Source organism: Herpailurus yagouaroundi, unplaced genomic scaffold, assembly GCF_014898765.1.
Source record: "Herpailurus yagouaroundi ecotype Mexico unplaced genomic scaffold, PumYag 163, whole genome shotgun sequence".
Lineage (NCBI taxonomy): Eukaryota > Metazoa > Chordata > Mammalia > Carnivora > Felidae > Herpailurus > Herpailurus yagouaroundi.
Genome location: NW_024412404.1, coordinates 58521534 through 58542573, shown reverse-complemented (window position 1 = coordinate 58542573; position 21040 = coordinate 58521534). Strand labels below are relative to the sequence as shown.

At 50.9% G+C, this 21040-nt stretch overlaps 1 protein-coding gene across 3 annotated transcripts in view; it reads right to left on the bottom strand.

The window, feature by feature from the left end:
* The window catches only part of BTBD16 (BTB domain containing 16), a 46104-nt gene that overhangs the window by 12485 nt on the left and 12579 nt on the right, over positions 1-21040 (bottom strand). For all 3 annotated transcript variants that reach the window (XM_040486661.1, XM_040486662.1, XM_040486663.1), the window contains exons 6-10: positions 20893-20982; positions 18906-19020; positions 15325-15394; positions 14003-14133; positions 6609-6728 (exon numbers count right to left, since the gene is read on the bottom strand). In XM_040486661.1, coding sequence (XP_040342595.1) covers positions 6609-6728; positions 14003-14133; positions 15325-15394; positions 18906-19020; positions 20893-20982 — 526 coding nt within the window. The remainder of the gene's footprint in view (positions 1-6608; positions 6729-14002; positions 14134-15324; positions 15395-18905; positions 19021-20892; positions 20983-21040) is intronic.

The window sequence follows — 21040 nt, the reverse complement described above, 5'->3', positions numbered from 1 at the left end:
CAGGGTCTGGGGGGACATGGTGCTGGGTTTGTCAGGTCAGTGCCCACCCACCCAGTCAGCACATGCTCTTGTTCCCTCTGCACAGAGGAGCTCAGAGGAGGAACCTGTCCTGGGTGCAAGTGAGATCTGGGAAGGCTTCCCGGAGGAGTCCTTGGCTAGTGCTGTCAAGGTTGGATCAGATTTGGATAGGCCCCAGGAAGGAGGGGAGACTCAGCAGCAGCGGCCAGGGAAATCCAGGCGTTTGGGATCGTGCGGAAACTGGCTTCACTGACTGTTTTCAGTGACCTCCTTCAGGAAAGGTTGTAATCCCATTGCTGGGACCCATCCTTGTGTCTAAGAAGGACCCACTTAGTGATTAACAAATTAGTTAAGGGCAAGAATTACAATCTGGAGAATCTTTTTTTTTTTATTTTTTTTTAATTTTTTTTTTCAACGTTTATTTATTTTTGGGACAGAGAGAGACAGAGCATGAACGGGGGAGGGGCAGAGAGAGAGGGAGACACAGAATCGGAAACAGGCTCCAGGCTCTGAGCCATCAGCCCAGAGCCCGACGCGGGGCTCGAACTCACAGACCGCGAGATCGTGACCTGGCTGAAGTCGGACGCTTAACCGACTGCGCCACCCAGGCGCCCCAAGCTTTACCTTTTTTAAGTCTATCTCTTTCAATGTTTAATTATTTTTGAGAGAGAGAGAGAGAGCGTGCGAATGGAAGAGGGGCAGAGAGAGAGGGAGACAGAGGATCTGTAGCAGGCTCTGCACTGACTGCAAAGAGCTCGATGTGGGGCTCGAACTCCCGGACCGCAAGATCGTGACCTGGCTGAAATCGGACGCCTAACCGACTGCGCCACCCAGGCGCCCCACAATCTGGAGAATCTTAAAATAAAGGGATGTGGGGGTGCCTGGGTAGCTCAGTCGGTTAAGTGTCCATTTCTTGATTTCAGCTCAGGTCATGATCTCACAGTTTCATGGGTTCGAGCCCCACGTTGAGCTCTGTGCTGGCAGCGTGGAGCCTGTTTGAGATTCTCTCTCTCTCCCTCTCTTCTGCCCCTTCCCCACTCGTGTTGTCTCTCTCTCTCTCAAAATAAATAAATGGACTTAAAAAAATAGAATAAAAGGACGCGTCCAAAGATCTAGAAGACCCTCCACCAATTCATTGCAGAAGGACCCTGAGCAAGTCCCTTGCCTTCCCTGGCTGTCCCTCCCTGGATGGATTTTATAGATACGCTATTGAGTGAAAGGGAAGGCAGACACTAAGAAGTGTATATCGTAAGATTCTGTTTACGCAAAGTTCAAAAGCAGCCAAGACATCTTGAAAGTAAAGGAAGCCTGGATCTTGTTTTCCTTTTCCTGGGAAAGGTGGGGACTGAGATAAGACACTTTAGGTGCCTGGCCGAGTCGGTCCCTCAGTCTGGGCCCTGCTGACACAGATGTGTGAGCTTTGTGGAAATCCACAAAGGTCTGTGCACTTTTCTGTGTGTATTTTATACTTTGGTTAAAAATGTACCTTTGGGGCGCCTGGGTGGTTCAGTCGGTTAAGTGTCTGACTCTTGATTTCCGCTCAGGTCATGATCTCACAGGTCGCGGGATTGAGCGCCCCCTCCGGCTATGGGCTAACAGCTGGGAACCTGCTGTCTCCCTCTCTCTGCTCCCCACCTTCTCGCTCAAAATAAACACATAAACTTAAAAAAAAAAAATGCAGTTTTAAAAAAGTGAAAAACTTGCCTGCCTCTGGCCCTACTCCAATTGATGAGTTTTTACAGTTTTCCTGGACTTCTCAGACTGCTAACTGGAAAGAAATGATGACTTCTCCTCTGCGGATGGAGTCTGTGTGAGCTTTGCTTACATTTTTTGTTTTTCCTACAAGGAAATGTTAAATTTAATTCTGGCCGGTCTATTTGTTTTTCTAAATTAACCACTGCCAGAAAACAGACTGTGGGGGCCAAGGGGCGTGTGCGTGCGTGTGTGTGTGTGTGTGTGTGAATGCTCCCCTCCTATGCCGTTATACTCAGCCATGAAAAGAAGTTGCAAAGTGTTTGTACGTGTCTGGCTAGGTCGAGAAACTTCCCCTTCAGCTTTCTGTCAGGGTCTCTGGCATAGAACGCATGTTCTAGAACTACTGGTAGAATGAATAAAAACTTGAAAAAAAAAAAATCAAAGAATGAAAGAACCTGGGAGAATAAACAAGGCTTGGACCTATGTCTTTATTTGCAGGCATTGCTGGTACTGGGGTCAAGTGTTCAAATACCTTCACTCCTAGCGTGCCTTCCAGACCTTGCTAAGACAGGTAAGAAAAGGGGCATCTGATCTATTTAAAAACAATTTTGTTTTAGTTTATTTATTTATCTTGAGAGAGACAGAGAGCTCCAGCAAGGGAGGGGCAGAGACAGAGGGAGAATCCCGAGCCGGCTCCATGCTGTGAGCGCAGAGCCTGATGCAGGGCTCGAGCTTTCGAAACCGTGAGTTCATGACCTGAGCTGAAATCAAGAGCTGGATGCTTAGCCGACTGAGCCACCCAGGCGCCCCTACTTTTACTCAATTACTGTTCCAAACCCTCCGATGCGGGCGCCAGGCCGGCCCGGGGCCACAGGCACGGCTGCAGTGTGGCCTTGTTTCCAGTGCTCACAGGGCCCCACTAGCTTGTGTTCGGGCCACTTGTCCCACTGCTGCACGTTACAAAAGTACGGTCCCGTTTGGGAAGTCCCCATGTTGTGGTGGCCTCAAGATGTCCACTCTGACCACTGGGAGATCCCTCATAGATCACTCTGTCATTTACATTCCTTGATCAATACACGTAACTTTAAAAACTGGGCCAAAGACTCAGCTTCCTTGATCCTCATTCCGAAGCCTATGTACTGTCTCCCAGGGGGTCTACTCCTCTGCCTCATCTTTTAGCGTCCCTGGCATGTCCCGTGGCCACAGGGACCTGACCAGCTGTTCCCCTTGGTGCCTCATTGAGCCGTGAAGGTCAGCTCCCCTGGTGACCCGACTCTGGCCCACGCTGGCTGTGACTCCCGGCAGCCTCCCTCCTCCACTAAGAGCAGAAGTGCCTTCTCGCAGCTCCAGCCTTCAGGCCACCAGCTCCTCTGGGCCAGCAGCCCCAAGGCCCTGCCCTGCTGCGGGGCAGCCCCGGGGATCTGCAGGAAGGGACAGTAAACACGGAACAAGGCACCCAGTACCCACTGCCATGTCCGGGGTAGACATCACTAACCAACCGAGACGTTATTTCTCCCCGAGCCTACAGAAAACCTTGGAACCCTTCCTTGTCTAGAACACCAAGCAGGCACCCGCCATCAGTCATCTGTCTACAGACCCTGTTACAGACAAAGTGTTCTCTGAATTTTGCATCAGCATATTACAACCCACTTCTGTGAGGGGAACCAAGCCACACAAAAACGATTGCTGGGGGTGCCTGGGTGGCTCAGTCGGTTGAGCGTCTGACTTCAGCTCAGGTCATGATCTCGTGGTCTGTGAGTTCGAGCCCCGGGTCGGGCTCTGTGCCGGCAGCTCGGAGCCTGGAGCCTGCTTCAGATTCTGTGTCCCCCTCTCTCTCTGCCCCTCCCATGCTCATGCTCTGTCTCTCAATAATAAATAAATGTTAAAAAAAAAAGCGATTGCTGGAAACTCATCCTTCAGAAGCTCTTCCATGCACAGCACGGTGCCAGACAAGCTAGGGGTGTGATAAAGGCCCACAGACCCTTCCTTGAAGCTGCTCGTGATGTCCCCGGGGGACATCAGTGGTCGTCAGGCTCTCAGGGGTCAGAGAGGCTCTCAGGGGAGGCCCCACCGTGGACAGACTGGCAGCGGGAGCAGAACGGGTGGGAGTTACATTAGCAGGAGAGGCAAGTGCTGATCCCTAGGCTGAGTCTGGAGACTCAGGGGACACACATTTGGGAGGTGGAGGCCATGGATGAGGGAACACCTTAAAGGTGCCACTGTTCTAGGGCAGAAGAGCGAGCTGGGATGAGAGGAGAGTCGCCCACAATCCTAAAAATGGGCACGTGGTCCTCAGAGTCGGGGGTGCGCCTGGACAGCTGCAGGGGAAGAGCCCCGAGGCCCAGACCATCTGTCTGTTCTCCCTGGGGCACCAAGCTTGCTGGCGGGGAAGCGGGAGGGAAGGCAGGCGCACAGGCTGCTGGGAGTCCCCTGCTGTGCTGCAGAGAACACGGGGCCCCCCAGTAGAAGATACTGGGACCAAAGGGAAACTCACAAATGGTTTCCAACAAGGAACAATGTAGCATCGGGGGCTTGGGAAATGTAGCCAGGCGTGGGAGGTGTGAGGTCAAGAGGCAACCAGCGTAGGTTCAAGAGGAATGGAAAAGCTAATGATAGTGAGGAGGAGCCCTGGGACTCCAGCTCAGGAAAACCTAGCGCACCCTACTCTCAGCGGGGGGCCACCCCCCTGAGAGCCTCATTCCCTCTGTTTCTACCGCATTAAAAACAGTTTCCACATTCCAGCTCATTTCCTACCTCCCGGTTCTAAGACATTCCCAGTATGAAAGCTAACCTGGAGCCAAAGAGCAAGTTTTCCTGGTTGTGCATGACTCACTGGAAAAAGTGTCTCTTGGGCTATTAAAAGAGTGGGGGGTGGTTAGTAAAACATTTGCGCTCAAAGCAAATTATATAGAAACTAAGCAAAGTGCATATCATCCTGGCACTGAATACCGCTTTCCCCAAATAACGAGACAGGAAAAATGGGCTCTTTAGTTAACATGGTGCATAGATGTTCCAGAAAAGGATTCACTGCTTCAGAACAATGCAAACGGAGCTTGGCTTGATCAGGTCAAGCCACTGACGAATAGGTGGAAGATGTGTTTATCTGCTAAACTCACACGTGCAAAAGGAACGGGGCCTCTTCGCTCCCTTGAACACGCCTTATGGTGCCTGGAAACCCCATTCCTGCTGAGGTGGGGAGCCGAAGCCTAAACCCGACAATGAAAGTGATGCCGGCTGTCACTTCCTCCAGGCAGACCCCCTGCGGCCCGCCTGGGACTGTCCGTAGCTGCAGGGCCACCACACTCCACAGCCAGCTTGCATGATGTGAGCATACATACAAAGTTTTAATCGAAGCTTTATAAAGAGGCATGAAAGGGAGCCCATAAACTACCAGTTTCGCCCTGCCCCCCACCCCGCTCCCCTGCGCCCAGGCTGCCACTGCTAATGGGGGCACTCTTGATAGGACAGATGGAAAACACTCACAGCAGAGGGCAGCACGGGGAGGGGAAGGCGCACTCCAAGTCCCCTGCTAACAACAACACTGAGCCTACAGGCAGCCTCAGGATCTTTCTGAACACAGCGCCCAGGGAGCTATTACTGAACCAGCTGAGTGGACACAAGAGAGGATATCCAATCGGCCATTCTAGGAATGGGCAGCAAAGTCCAATCGGCCATTCTAGGAATGGGCAGCAAAGTGTCTTGGGATTTCCGCAGGCCGGGTTCAAGTCAGACCCCGTCCCTTACCACGTGTGTGATCTCTGACAGGATAGTTCATTTCCACCTCAGTTTAGTCATCTGTAAAATGGGAATGACAAAGCAAGCCCCGGAGTCTTTTACAGATGAAATGAGATTACGAATAGAAAGTGCTGTCGTCGGGGTGCCTGGGTGGCTCAGTCGGTTAAGCGCCTGACTTTCGCTCCGCTCACGATCTCGCGGTTCATGGGTTCCAGCCCCACATCGGGCTCTGCGCTGACAGCTCGGAGCCCGGAGCCTGCTTTGAATTGATTCTGTGTCTCCCTTTCTCTCTGCCCCTCCCCTGCTCATGCTCTCTCTCACTCTCTCGCTCACAAAAATAAACATTTTAAAAAAGAAAGCGCGTATCGGAATTAGTAAGCATAATTAAATGGTGTCCATTAAACTGTAGGTATTTTTTACTGAAATTTTGAGATACGCAATTTTTAGAACTTATAAGTTTAGAGAGGATAAGAAACTTGAGTTAATTCTATGAAACTTTTGTACATTCAAATGCTTTTTCATTTGTTCAGAAAATTCAGAATTTTATATGCTGTTGTGAAATATAAGTGAGGACAACCTGGTCTAATTTAGGTACCTTTTTTAAAGTTTATTTATTTATTTACTTAGAGAGAGAGAGAGAGAGTGCAAGTGAGTGGGGGAGGGGCAGAGAGGAAGAGAGAGAATCCCAAGCAGGCTCTACACTGTCAGCGCAGAGCCCGATGCAGGGCTCAAACCCAAAAATCGTGAGATCATGACCTGAGTGGAAATCAAGAGTCAGACCCTTAACCAACTGATCCACCAGGCGCCCCTAGGCACATTTAAAATACGATGTTTTTAAGGTCAGTGTGGTTTGGTAATACATTTTTCTAAATAAAAGGAGTACCTCGTATAGCATGTCTTTTGCTGGACAGAACGTGTTCAGAAGCACATGGGTATCTCTTATGATCGCACCTACATGTTATTCACGTTTTCAAGTACGTGAGCCATTTCCAGCGGCTTGAAGATACCCCATAATCTTAGGCCCCATAAAGAAAATTGCATTCTGTGCACTCTAGATGATGCTATCAAAAATCATGTCATTGATGCTTTTCCTCCATGATATTATGAGTACAGAAACCCAGCGTATGTGCGTTTCATCAAACAACACAAAGTCGTGTTACCTGGTAAAAAATGCCAGCACCGTTTCCTGCACAGGAACTGTCTGCACTTTGGGGTTCAGTTGCAAGAAGACCCACAAAAGTAGCGTTTTCAGAAGATGAAACTCATTAAAAGTGAACAACCTGGCCGAAATAAGAGAAGACATTTCAGGAATAGCAAAATCTCACACGATTTGTAAGAAAACGGAAAGTTAAAAGTGAGTTGAGGTCTGAGGCAATACCACCCCCGAGTCTGTCGGTCACTTCAGCCAGAGAGAGATGAAGTGACCTTCTCAGGGTCACTGGGACAGTGAATGGCAGCGCTGGGATGTGACCCTCAGCAGCCTGACGCCCACCTGCTGTGCCACCAAAGCCACGGGCAGCATTTAATGAGCCCTTACCACAGACAGGTGTGTGTGAGACGTGTTTGGATGTTTCTTTCGTTTAATTCCACACAGCAACCCTGCAAAGTTGCGATACATTCCTTATATGGATATGTGAATTCAGACTGGCCCTATGTTTACTTGAAATTTTAATATTTTGTTCAGCGTGGGTTTTGAGTGGGGAGGGGCAAAGGGAAAGGGAGAGAGAGAGCATCGCAAGCAGGCTGCATGCCCAGCAGGGAGCCCGACTCAAGGCTCCATCCTGGAACCATGAGATCATAACCTGAGCTGAAATAAACAGTCAGATGCTTAGCCGACCGAGCCACCCAGGCACCCCATTCATTCATTGTGTTTTTTTGCATTACTGTCGATTTTGAAGTATCGCACTACAATATACTTTACCTGAAGACTGAGGGTTGTTTTGTGTCCCCTTAAATTTTGCACCCGAGGTTAGTGCCTCACTCATCACCTTCTAGTCCCAGCCCCGAATGAGGGCTAAATAGCTTATCCAAGGTCACAGGATCCTGGGGTCAGACCTGGCGTGGCTCCGTTCGGCCCCACGCTGGCTGTGGAACCTCCTGCAGGCTGCTGGGCGGCCCCCCAGCCACTACGCCCTCATCTGCAGACAGTGGTGACAGCCAACGCTCAAAGTCTACGTGAGTGACAATGCTGAGTTTTCCTGTCGCTGCGGTAACAAGCTATGAACCAAGTGGCTTAAAATAACACACATGTATTATCTTACGGTTGTGGAGGTCAGAAGAATAAAAATCGATCTCACTGAGCTAAGATCCAGGGGTGGGCCGCCTTCTTTCTGGAGGCTCTATGGAAAATCATTTCCTTGCTTTTTCCAGCTTGCAGAGGCCACCCACATCCCATGGCCTGTGGCTCCTTCCTCCACCCTCAAGCCAACAGCACAGCGCCTTCCAATCAATCTCCTTCTGGTTCTGATCCTCCTGCCTCCCTCTTCCATGTGGAAGGAGCCTTGTGATTATCCTGGGCCCACCTGGGTAACCCAGGACGCCCTCCCCAGCTCAAGGTCATCCATCCGCAATGTTTTTCCTCTTTGCCATGCAACCTGACAGATTCACAGGCTCTGGGGGTTGGGATGTCGATATCATCGAGCTGACCACATACGTACAGCTTGCTGAGTGCAGCGCCTGGCACCTAGGAGCGTGCTAGTGAGTGGCCGCTGGGACTCGTAAGTGGCAGGGCCAGGTCCTGGCTGCAGAACCCACGCTTGGCCTGCAGCGGCATGAGACTTCTTATCAAGAAACAAGTGGTGAGAAGGAGCGAGTGTCGCTCCCCACGGTGTCAACTCTGTAAAGGAAGGGTGTTTCCCAAAGAAGTTCTCTAAACAGCCTCCCAACAACTTGATTATCTGAGAAGTCATTTCGGTGTTTCTTAAACCCCTCGATATTTCCGGTCTTGACCACAGGAATGGCACACTGGCTTCGAAACCTGTCACGGCCTCTGCACCCGCAACTTTGAGTGGTCTTGGTGGGTGGGACCCAAGCTAAGTAGGGACTCTAAAGAACAATGGAAATGTCACCCACCCACCTTTGACACTATTTCTGATCACAGAATGTCTCTTTGCTCTGTTTTCAGGTTACCTACAGATGCATGGGCTTTTTGACTCTGGCCAGACAGGACCAAATTTGTCACTGTCTGGGCAATGACAGTGAGGCAGGAGGGCGGATGTCACAGCCACTTGATATGATGTGCCCACAGAGAACTCCACAGGGACACCAACCACCTCTGGGCTGGGGAGCTACATGACTCCCGGTGCAGAATCCAAGCCCAAGGTTCCCAAGCCCAGAAGGTTCTTTGGGACGTCTCCAAAGAGGAACAGGCAGCAACACAGGAGGAGTAACTGGGGCTCCGTGAATCAGGATTCTGGTTTTACTTTCATTGTGAATGGTAATTGTTCAAATAAAGCCCTGTCTTTAGACCAAGTACCAGTAAAGTATTGGCTCCTGCTCAGGACACTCAAACATATTTTCATTTACATAAGAGCCCTGATGGCCTCAATCAAAACAGAACTACAGAGTTCTTAAACTTCCCTCGGGGAACATCTGGGCTGTTCTCCCTGTGTTTACTGGGGCTCACTAATAGCCATTGGGAGGCAACTGGCATTTGTTCTTTAAGAGAAGAATGCTTCTAACAAGGCACTGTTTGTCTTTTTTTTTTTGAGAAAATTGTATGTAAATAATAAAGGCCCCCCTTTGAGTATAGAGAACGCCGTCTCAACACAAACAAGAAACCACGAACAAGGGTACCCACGGCAGCATCGATTGCCACGACAAAAAATGAAGCAAAATAAATCAAAAGGCCATTAAGAAGGGAATGAAAAATTGCTATCTATTCATTCTATGGAACCCTGTACAACGTCAAATTTAAAATGCTAATCAGATATGTAAGTACCAATACGGAGAGAACACATCGCATCATGTTAGTGAGTAAAGTAAGGGGCAGAACATTAAAGTCACTATGAGAACATTTATTTGAAGTTTAAGCCTTTGCAAAATGTTATTTATGGACACACATATGTGTAGTAAGAATATAATCACACAGATGAGTTCACGCGAGCCCGTGACAATGGTCTGATTGTCTTTAGGGAGGGAGGGAGGCAGAGAGAATGGAAGGAGAATAAGGCTGGGGAGGGTGCACAGTCGAGTCCTGCTTTATTGGTAATGTTTTCTTTCTTATGACAAAATGTCACTGTTCATTTTGGGAAGTGGGCCCAACTGTGTTTTCTATGATCTTCCTACATTTAAAAGTTTTTTCTACAATGAAAAATAGATCCATCAATATCCTTATTGATCTTGATTATCAATAAGGAGAAATGGGCTAGGCTGGTAATGACCTGGGGTTTTGAGGTTGCCTGGACCTGCATTCAAATCCCATTTCTCATGCTGCATGGAGGGAGCCTGGGTCAATCTTTGCATTTCCCGTAATCTCCATTCCACAGGTAAGAAAGCAGGTAACAGTACCCACCTCACTGGGTGGCTATAGGAATTAGGCTGATGACCCACTCAGAGTGCTCTGTATGCAACAAGTGCTCAATAGTTAGTAGGTATTGTTGCGATTAGCCAGAGAACCACCAGCTTCAGGAAGTATTACTTTTTTTTTTTTTAATGTTTTACTTTTTTGAGAGAGAGAGACAGAGAGACAGAGTGCAAGTGATGAAGGGGCAGAGAGAGAGGGAGACACAGAACCCGAAGCAGGCTCCAGGCTCTGAGCTATCCGCACAGAGTTTGACGCGGGGCTCGAACTCACAAACTGCGAGATCATGACCTGAGCCGAAGTCAGACACTTAACCTAAGACTCAGCCACCCAGGCGCCCCAGGAACTATCACGTTTGAGAGCCATGCCCCGTGGCGTTCCAGATGTTAGTGGGAAAGCTGTTGGACAGGCCTGATGTGGAGGACGGGGGGGGCTTCTCTTGGGAATTCTTGAACCCTCAAGATGTGTGGTGTCCTCGACAGGAAGCCAGGGAGAAGCGGGCACACCCCCGTTGCAGGGGCGGCAAGGCAGCCTTCCTGCTGATAGGAACCAGACGGCTTGCCAAGTTTTCCATGTTCCTGAGTCTACAAGGAGCTTGGCTTCCAGAAAACTTGGAATGAAGCTTTCAGAATATTAGAGTTAGTGGAACAGGGTAACCTAGTGGTGACCTCTAAAGACAAAATGAACTGAAAACCCAAGGCCCAGGCAAAGAAATTAAAACCAGAGGCCCTGGAGGCTAGTAAACTGGTGTGTATTTTATGCGAGGTCATTTATAAAATGGAGAGCAAAACCCAAAGGGAGCTGAGGTCAAAGGGACTTCAGAAAGGGAAGGTGAACAGCCCAGAAGTTGAAGCACCTGCTGAGAAGGATGTTGTTCCGATGATGCTTAGAAACCCAAACACCAGGGGGTGGGCCACAGTGTACCTTCCTGGGCCCCGGGGATGCTCCATCCCCGACCTCAAGGGTTGGCGTGGCCACACGGCTGCTCTGGCGTCACATGACTTGCCAGGACAACCCAGATCTGGTGGAGTTCTGGTTGCCGGGAAACCTGGTCTCTGTGACGAATGAAGAGACGTTGCAGCATGGAGGGTGTGAGCCTGGACCTTGGAGCCTGAGTCCCAGGTTGGAGCCCAGCCCTGCCTTTTACTGTCCCTCTTATCTTAGGGGCAATAACTACCTATCGCATAGGGTTGTGGTGGTTGAAACGCACAGCGCACAGGGCTGCGCACATACCCCAGTGTGCTGGGTAACAGTGAACTCGTCCAAGGGTTTGTTCTTCATTAGCTGCGGTCCAAAGTGCCAGATCCACCAGCCAACAAGTGCGCCCAGATGAGGAACCTGAGCCTGGGTGAATGTCTAACAATCCCGCCGGGCACGGGGTGCGGCCAGGCCCTGTCTCCCAGCACCCTCTGCTCCCCACCTCCCTCCAGCTTTAAAGCAGGTGGTCACTGGACATCAACAGGGCGGGTGAGGAGAATGTGCCCCGGGGAACACGAACACGAGTCTGGGAGCCGTTAGCCCAGTCTCTCCAAGGCACACGGGCCCCATGACATGCTCAAGGCCACACAGGGTCTCCTCTAGCTGCCGGGATGGCTCTGGGTTGTGTGGACACAGCTCCTGGGGGAGGGGCCCGAGGAGCAGGACCCAGTTCCCAGCTCCGTCATGTCTCTCCAAGCCTGTGAGTCTAGACGCTTGACGTGGAAGGTGCTTGACCTCTTTTCCTGCCTAGTGGACACTTTGTAAGGCCTGTTCCATCACCAAGGTTCTGGCTGTGGTCAGACAACTTTTCCCTTTTCTTGGTCAAATACTACCAGGGTGCGACAGCTCAGTCTTTCCAAGGGAGGGACAGTGTTACGAAAAGTCTAAGGGATGCCTTGTTTACCTTTTCCTCCACAGTTGTGTAACCTTTCCTCTGCCGGAGGTTGGGGAAAAGCATCAGGGAGTAGGGCAGAATGACACCAGGAGTGCCCCCCCCCCCAGAGCCCCAGAAGTGTTCCTGGACTGGGTTCCTGAGGTCTTCCTGCTAATATGGTCTCCCTCCACACCAGAACTCTGTTCTACCAACTGCATTTCTCTGTAAGTGCGAGGGCATCACAAGCCATTTAGTAAATTCAAACCAACGGTGGAATGAATCTTTGCAGATCTAATTTCTGATATCAGAATGCTTTCCACCACACGACCACGAGTAAACATTCCATTTCTAACATACGGCTAAAATGTTTAGTGGAATTTACTTCTCACTTTTGAAACCTACCCAAAGGGAATACAATCTCGGTACCTTGGCAATGGGTATCGAGAACCTTTTCAAGAGTCCCAAAGAGTCATGGCAAGTAAATGCAATATGTGATCTAAACCAGATCCCGCACTGGGGGAAGAAATGTTATAAAGGACTGTGCTGGGCTAATCATGTCAAGGCATTAACATCAATGCTAAATTCCCTGAAGTTGATAACTGCATTGTGATTACATTAAAAGGTTCTTTCTGTTAGGAAATAAACACTGAAGCATTTAGGAGACAGGGTACATGATGTGTGCAACTTGCTTTCAGAGGGTTAAGGAAAAACTATGTGGGTACACAGTTACACCTACAGATGCAGATGATCAAACAGACAGCAGAAACTGAACAAAATAGGGCAAAGGGTATAGAAATACTCTTTATACTGTTCTTGCCATCTTGATTTGTTAGAACTTATTTTCAAATAGAATATTTTTTAGAATGCTTTTTACCTGTGACAAAACCAGAAAGTCCTGTTGACTTAATAATGTCACTTCTAGAAATTTCGTGTGGGAAGGTAATCTGGGATGAAGATGGAAGGAGGTACATGAAGGAGGTCACCAAGGTGCTATTTTCATATTGATAAAACACTGGAAATAAACCTAAAAGGCCAAGAACTGGGGACGTTTCTAGGAACTGGGCTGGAGGGGAGCAGACTGGTGGGTACCAAGGAGCTCGGCAGGGCTGAGATCCAAGGTAGCCCCCGTGGGTGCCTCGTGGCTGGTGAGATGTGGGCATGCCAAAAGCTCTTTGGCTACAGATGTTCTTGGAGGGGGTCAAGCGCTGACACAACACCCTGAGTCAGAGGTCCCTGCAGTGGTCCAGACAACAGATGATGGAGATCTCTGGCTGGTGCCTGTGGAGAGAAGCCCTCAGAGACGGGCTGGGTCTGAAAGTGCTACTGACGCAGTCGGGGCGGAGGGCCACGTGATGTTCAGAAGGCCCCCCAAGATTCCAGTTTGATCAGCCGCTAAAGGAACACAGGGTGGGGGCCCCCAGGGTTGGGTTTTAGCTCGAGCGTCAAACGGAGAGTCTGGTGTCTGGGTCACATCTGTTCAGGAGAGGGCTCAGGGCTAAAGGCAGGAATCAATTTAGGACGAGAGTGCTTATTTTCTGTTTTCTGCATTTCCCTGTTTTCCATTTTCCACAGCGGGTGTATATTAATGTTGTCAGGATTTTTTTTTTTTAATTTTTTTTTTTTTAACGTTTATTTATTTTTTTGGGACAGAGAGAGACAGAGCATGAACGGGGGAGGGGCAGAGAGAGAGGGAGACACAGAATCAGAAACAGGGTCCAGGCTCTGAGCCATCAACCCAGAGCCCGACGCGGGGCTCGAACTCACGTACCGCGAGATCGTGACCTGGCTGAAGCCGGACGCTTAACCGACTGCGCCACCCAGGCGCCCCAGGATTTTTTAACATTATGTAGGCAATTACTGAATGAACCACCATGTGGGTCACGGGACAGCGGGCACCCAGAAGGTCCTCACCCCAGTGAAGGAGCGTGAGGGGTCTTGTCCCCCTCCCTACCCACAGTGCCCTGTGTTTCAGCCCCCACCCTGGCCAGCTGTTCAGGATGGTGGGGAGTTTGGGATGGAGGACGTGTAGGACACCTGGCATGGCCAGCAGGGGCGTGGATGCACCCCGCTGGAGCACCCCCCTCCCAGGACCGGCCCTGCTGCCCCAGGCAGGGTGGTGGGGGCTCCTGGTACCCCCCCCCCCCACCCCCAGCACAGCACCCCTGGGCACCAGCTCTGACCTGGGGGACCGCAGCACTCTGTGAAGCAGCTCCTGCGGGATTTTCCGGAGGTGGATCTGTGTCCCTACCAGAGGGACCAAGTTCATTTCCAGCCACTTCTCGCAGGCCGTGGTGAGCTGTTCTTCCTTGTACTGCGAAGGCAAGAAAAGCCAAGGATAGTTAAAGCGACCCCTGAACTCTTGGCGCCCTCTGCTGGCCTGTGACGATGCGGCCTGGTGGTCTGACCACAGGACTTGCACACTGAAATCTCTGGGCTGAAGTCAGTCACAGATCATGGAAGGGCCTGCAGGGTGTACCCCAGATGGAGTGCTGAGGCTGGTGGGGGGCACATACCCTGACATCAAAGTCCAAAGGAAGTGGGAAGGTTCTCCCAGGGCCAGGGACCTTGGCAGGGTCTCAGTACGCTTTGCACGTCCTGGGGGCTACAGTCCTTCCCAGGCCAAGAGTGGCCGGAAAAGAAAATGTTGACCAGAATGCAAAGACACTGCCCACAGAGTGACTTTCTAGTTACTGATGGACGGTGGGGACACTTATTGTCTTTGACAAAATAGGCACTTCGCACGTTCTTAGCTGCCATTACGAGAGCCCTGGGACCAGCCGGTCGTGAGTGAACCAGACGTCACGGTCAGACGGGCCTGTTTCACGGGGTGAGTGCCCATCCAGGTCAACGGTAGCCTCACAGAGGAAGGCAGGGATCAGATGGCCTGGGGTTCGAGCCCAGCACTGCCACTTAGAAGCTGTCACCCTGATCAGGATGGATCAGGTGGCGTTCTCCTCTGAGAATGAGACCATTAGATGACATCATTTATTCCCGATACTGACTGTCTGCTATTCTGGTGAGAAAGACTGTGCTCGTATTTTTTCCCCCTTAGTTTTTAAGTTTTTGTTTACATTTATTATTATTATTACTATTATTAATATTTAATTTTTGGCTTTAAAATGTCCTTTTGTTCTTTAATTTTTTAACACTTTATTTATTTATTTATCTATCTATCTATCTATCTATCTATTTATTTATTTACATTTTGAGAGAGTGAGCAAGGCGCAGAAAGAATCCCACACGGGGCAGAGAGAATGCGGAGCCCGAAGCAGGGCTCGAGCTCACCTGAAGTAGGGCTCGAACTCACGTACCAGGAGTTCGTGACCCGAGCCAAAGTCGGATGCTTAACCGACTGAGCCACCCAGGCGCCCCTAAGATGTCCCTTCAAAATAAAATTATTTTTCATAATTGTTTGGAGCTGGGCCTGGCGGGTAAAATCCTAGAGGCTGGGGTGCTCCCAAAAGTCCCCAGGTGCGGTATGCTCTGTCCAGGTTGTTCTCACCTTGCAGCCGGCCAGGTAAAAGCTCTTGACAGTGCTTGGCGTGAGTCCCTTCATCATCACGGCCACACACCTGCGGAGAGAGAAATGCTGTTCCTGGAGGGTCCCGAGGCTGCTTTCAGAGAAGGGGCAGCCCCAGAGGTTTCATTCAACTCCAGGATGGTGGGAGAGCTGGAAACCGAGTGTTTGCCAGAGGTGCGAGTCCTGCCGGCCACCAGGCACGGTGTTCTTTAGGTGCTGGCTCTTACCAGTGACAAACGGGAACAGAATTAGCTGGGCTTGGAGTTAAGGCACAGAAGTTAGTGTTCTAAGAGGCTGACACCCTCACTCGTGCTCCCCCTTTCTCACGGTCAGACTCATTGGCCAGGCTGAACTGGAATGGCCAGGCTTCCCCAGACCAGGGGACACCAAGCAAGCCTGAAACATGCTCATACATGCATGCACGTGACAGCCCTGAGTCCAGCTGGGCCAGTGCACCTATCTGATGCACGAAATCAAGGAACCGTACCAGATGGAACCGGCACACACACTCCGCATCCCCCGAAGGGGAATGGCTTCTGCTACGTGTGATTCAGACCAGGGCAGCCATCTGGGTGATTCTGCCCTTGGCTGGGAGCTCAGCCAAGATGACCTTTGAGGTCTTGTTCAGCACCTGGATTTGTGATGCTATCAGAGTGACCCACACGACATTTCTGTTCCCCTATACAAACACACCCACACGCACCCACGTACCACACACACACACACACATATACACACACTGAGGCTTGTGCTGCCACATTGCAGCCAAATGTACCATCAGCCTCTTGAAGGCAGGTGACAGCCAGCCCAGCTGTGTGCCAGGCCAACCGGGATCTGACCTGTAAGACCTGGCCACGGCTATCTGGAGAATCTTGAGCAAGGTCCATATGCCCCCGTGCAATGACGGGTCTGGCTCATTATCCCCAAAGCCCTTGCTGCTCTGACCTTGAACCAAGTTGGGGTGGAGGAAGGAAAATGAAGAACCTGTCATTCTTGGTTTAGCCCCCAATAGCCAGGGCTAGGGTTCCAAGAGTAAGATGGGCCCCCAATAGCCAGGCTAGGGTTCCAAGGAAGCTGGGCCTGAGGTAGGGCAGCCAAGGCTGACAGACAGTGGCTGGAATCCCTGCTCCATGAGGGAGGCTGGCCTTCCGGCTTTGGGCCCAGAGATATTAGAGCACTAGGAAAGAGCTGCTCAGAAGTGTCCTGAGCAAGGAAGCTGGGACTTAGCAGTTTTATGAAGGCTGTATGGCACGCAAGATGGGTGGTATATACAATACGAGGGAAATCTCAGCAAACCCCAGACGATCAGCCATCAACTGCAGTCTAGATTGGACTCCTTAGTCAGCCCCAGACCCTACACAATCTGGCTGTACCTACACCTGCTGGTCTCCTACCTCCCGCCACGCACCATCCAGGTCAGGCCATGCCGACACGCTGGAGCACCTTTTCAAGACTCTGGTCCCCTCAGTGTGCCCTCGGTTGTCACGTCCAGGCCTCCGAGAGCCTGCATCCCTCAGTTCATGGGACGTCTGCATCCCTCATAAGGCTTCTTGATACTCTTGATCAAGCATCTGGCCTGAGTCATTTCAGGTGCCCCAGAAATGAGACCCCTGCTCAAAAGTGTCTTTGGGGTTGAAGCTGGCTGTGTGGACTCTACGAAAGTGAATTGAAACCTGCAAGATCCTTGGGAGAGATCCTACCCCTGCCCTCTACAGAGCAGCTGATGTCCTCTCTTGTCTTGGATGGGAAGTTCACTCATCCATTCATTTCCTCAAAAGAGGATACTGAGGCGTAGAGTAGAACAAGCTTGGTGGACCATCCTTGCCCTAAATCCCCTCTCTGTGTTGAATCCCAGAAGGTATTAGGAAATCAAAGACTATACGACACCAGCTCGATGTCCGGGACATGACTGCAGGAGGCACACATCCCCAAAAAAGCCCAAGGGAAGGGACAGAATATTCTAGAAGAGTGAATCCCATCAGCAATTTTCCACTCGGTTCACCTACCCTTTCGTAAGTTACTGGAATGGAGCAGTATTACGGGATACGGAAAAGGGGGAGGTTCTGAGAACTGTTCTTGTTAATCACTGGGCCCCGTTTACTTGAAATTAATCACACATAACACAAAATGTTCCATCTGGGAATCCCCGTCCTTCATTCCACTTTATTCATTTCCTGTGCCCTGGAGACCGTAGGGCAAGAAGCTTCAGAGGGCAGGGCCCTTGCCCCCTGGTCCTGGTGTCCTGGAGACGCCCAAGACGTCGTTCTTAAAGGAGCAGACGAGTGAACGAAGGTGACGGAATGAGCTGGCGGGTGACTGGCCCCAAGCAAACCTCACCTCACCAAGTGCCACTGAAAGTCAGTGAAGCCCTGAACGAGCAAGCGACACTACCTCCTCAGCAGAGCAAAGCCGAAAAGGACAGTGTTGGGGGTACAGGTTCCGAGACCCCTGGCCTCCTGCATGTTCTGGTGGCTCTACTGTGGTCTTGTGCAAGCTGCTCACCTCGTGAGGCCTCCGTTTTCTTGTCTGTGAAGTGGACATAATGATATACCACCTCCCTGCAGGGAGGATAAAGTGAGGTCACCCTCGCCAAAAGCTGAGAACCATGTCTGACCGGGGCAAAGGCCCCACCTCAAAGCCCTTCGTGCTGACATCCCCTCACCCTGAACAAAGTCCCGCGAAGTACTCAGGATGAATGTAATGAGCCCCATTTCACATCTGAGAACACTGAGGCCCCGGGAGACCAAAGAGTGGCTTATAGCAGGGCTCAGCACAGGCCCTGCTGCTCACATCCTAGGCTGCTTCTGGCTTTGCGGAAAAAGTCTAATGAAAACTGGGAGCCTCTGAATGTCAGCCCCCAAGGCTGCATTGCACTCTTCTGCTTTCAGTACCCACACGTTCTCTTGGTGCCCATGAACCCAGGCAACCCTTGGCAGGATGAGCAGGCTTTCACATTCGATGTCCATTCCCTTGCTCAGCCCCCCCGTTCCCCTGCTCGGCCCCCCTGACAGGCAGCCCAGGTGGGTCAGTGGGGTCTGAATCCCCAAGAGAAAGGCTGTGCCCCCAGTGGGCAGCGGGACTGGTGGGCAGCTGACTTTGATCTTTGCATTTTTCTCTCTTCTGAAAGATCTACCATGACCATGTGTAACATTTGTAAGAATAAAAATATTACAGGGGCGTTTGGGTGGCTCAGTTAAGCGTCTGACTTCAGCTCAGGTCATGATCTCACATGACTTGCATCAGGCTCTGTGCGGACAGCTCAGAGCCTGGAGCCCGCTTCAGATTCTGTGTCTCCCTCTCTCTCTGCCCCTCCCCGCTAGCACTCTGTCTCTCAAAGATAAATAGAAAACTTTAAGAAAAAGACTGGTTTTTTTTTTTTTTGAAGAATACTGAAAGAGACGGGTGGATTCGTGCCTCAGTCCCTCTGCAGACCCACAGCTCTGTGCCAAGAAACCCGGATGTTCTAGCCCATGGACAGGGGCCATTCTATGAATGGGCCAGGGGGGCCCCCCTCTACCTTGCCCAGGGCTGGTCCTGGCCCGAGCCTTGCTATGTTTCCTTACCTTTGAAACAGGCTGCTGATCTGGAGAACGTGTGCGGAAGCCAGCACGGCCAGCACGTCGTTGACGTTTATCTCCACCTGGCTCAGGTAGAGGCTCTTCAGGGCCATGGCAAAGGCTGGGAGGCAGCATCCAAGAGAGAAAGCCGTCAGCCCGGGGCTCTGGACCCCGCGTCCCTCCCTTGCAGGTGCCCTCCTGGCTGGATGCTCAAGGGTCCCCTGGCTGCGTCGGCAGAGACACCCTTAGAGGAAACGCACGTGCTCGGACCTGAGCACAGCTACAGCCCGGGCTCCCAGCCTCCACCAAGGAAGATGAAGCCAAAGAAAAGTGAGTTCCTGCTGAAAGAATGCGGTTTTTTTTTCCTAATATGAAATTGTCAACTTGGCTTCCATACAACACCCAGGGCTCATCCCAACAGGTGCCCTCCTCAATGCCCATCACCCATCACCCACTTTCCCCTCCCCCCCTCTCCCCATCAACCCTCAGTTTGTTCTCAGTATTTAAGAGTCTCTCATGGTTTGCCTCCCTCCCTCTCTGTAACTTTTTTTTTCCCCTTCCCCTCCCCCATGGTCTTCTGGTAAGTGTCTCAGGATCCACATAAGAGTGAAAACATATGGTATCTGTCTTTCTCTGCCTGACTTATTTCACTTAGCATGATAAGTTCCATCCACATTGCTACAAAGGGCCAGATTTCATTCTTTCTCATTGCCAAGTAGTATTCCATTGTATATATAAACCACAACTTCTGTATCCGTTTGTCAGTTGATGGACATTTAGGCTCTTTCCATAATTTGGCGATTGTTGAAAGTGCTGCTATAAACATTGGGGTACAAGGGCCCTATGCATCAGCACTCCTGTATCCCTTGGGGAAATTCCTAGCAGTGCTATTGCTGGGTCAGAGGGTAGATCTATTTTTAATTGTGTGAGGAACCTCCATACTGTTTTCCAGAGAGGCTGCAACAGTTTGCACTGAAAGAATGCTATTCTAAACCTATCCCGGGGTCTGCGCCTCAGGGGTTCTCTGCTAACCTGGGCTCCATGGCCTGTGCAGGGAGGTGACTGCCCAAATATGTACAGAACGCTGTGTGCGCGTGGCTGTGCTTTTTTCCTCAGGAAAATCTTGTCCTCAGAGTCTGGGGTCTCCCAAAAAGTTAAGGATGCCTGGAGGGGCACCTGGGTGGCTCAGTTGGTTGAGTGTTCGACTTCAGCTCAGGTCATCATCTCACGGTCTGTGAGTTCGAGCCCCGCGTCAGGCTCTGTGCTGATGGCTCGGAGCCTGGAGCCTGCTTCAGATTCTCTGTCTCCCTCTCTGTGCCCCTCCCCACTTGTGCTCTGTCTCTCTGTCTCTCAAAAATAAATAAATGTAAAAAAAAAAAATTAAAAAAAAAAAGGAGGCCTGGAAAGAGCCCGGATATTTTCATATCTAAGAACTAAGGTCCGGGGACCAGGGAGCAGAGGGACTGGGCTATTCCAAATTTTCCCCAATCCCAGTCAGCACCGTGTGGGAGCCAATGCACTCCAAGGACAACTGGTCTACCCGGTGCTTCTGCGGATGGCTTCCTGACCTGCACATTTGCAGACCATGACAGCATGCGACAGCACACGTGCTTCATTAAGACTGAAGTCCATTTCCAGGTGGCCAGGGTGCAGTGGGAGAGGGTGAGCTCTCTGCTGCTGGCAGCCAGCCAGGGATGGGAGTTGGTGGGAAGGGGCACACGAAGTGCTCCCTGAGGGAGGACGCACCTGAGCCTCCCTGCCTTTGGGTCTAATGAGCCTGGGACTTCCTTTCTCCTCTGCACCCTCCACACCCCTTTTCCAGGGATGAGCACCTCTCTTTAGCTGCATTCCACCGTCTCTGCTCTGCTCAGCTAGTTTTAATCAGGAAGTACTGAACACTGCCACTCATCTGTAGTTCTGTTGTTTGTTTTTAAAGCCGGGAGGGCCATTTGTTCAATGGCATTCTTAGCCTAAAACGACAGGGGTACATTACCAACTTTAGTGACCACGGGGTCATTGATCTTCAAGGAAATGATCATCTTCTTCGTGGGGGGTCTTTCCTTGATCTTCCCAGGCAGCTGAGCTGGTAAAGGAAAAAGAAGAGGGAATGTAGGGACCTGATAGCTGCAGCAAATTGTGCC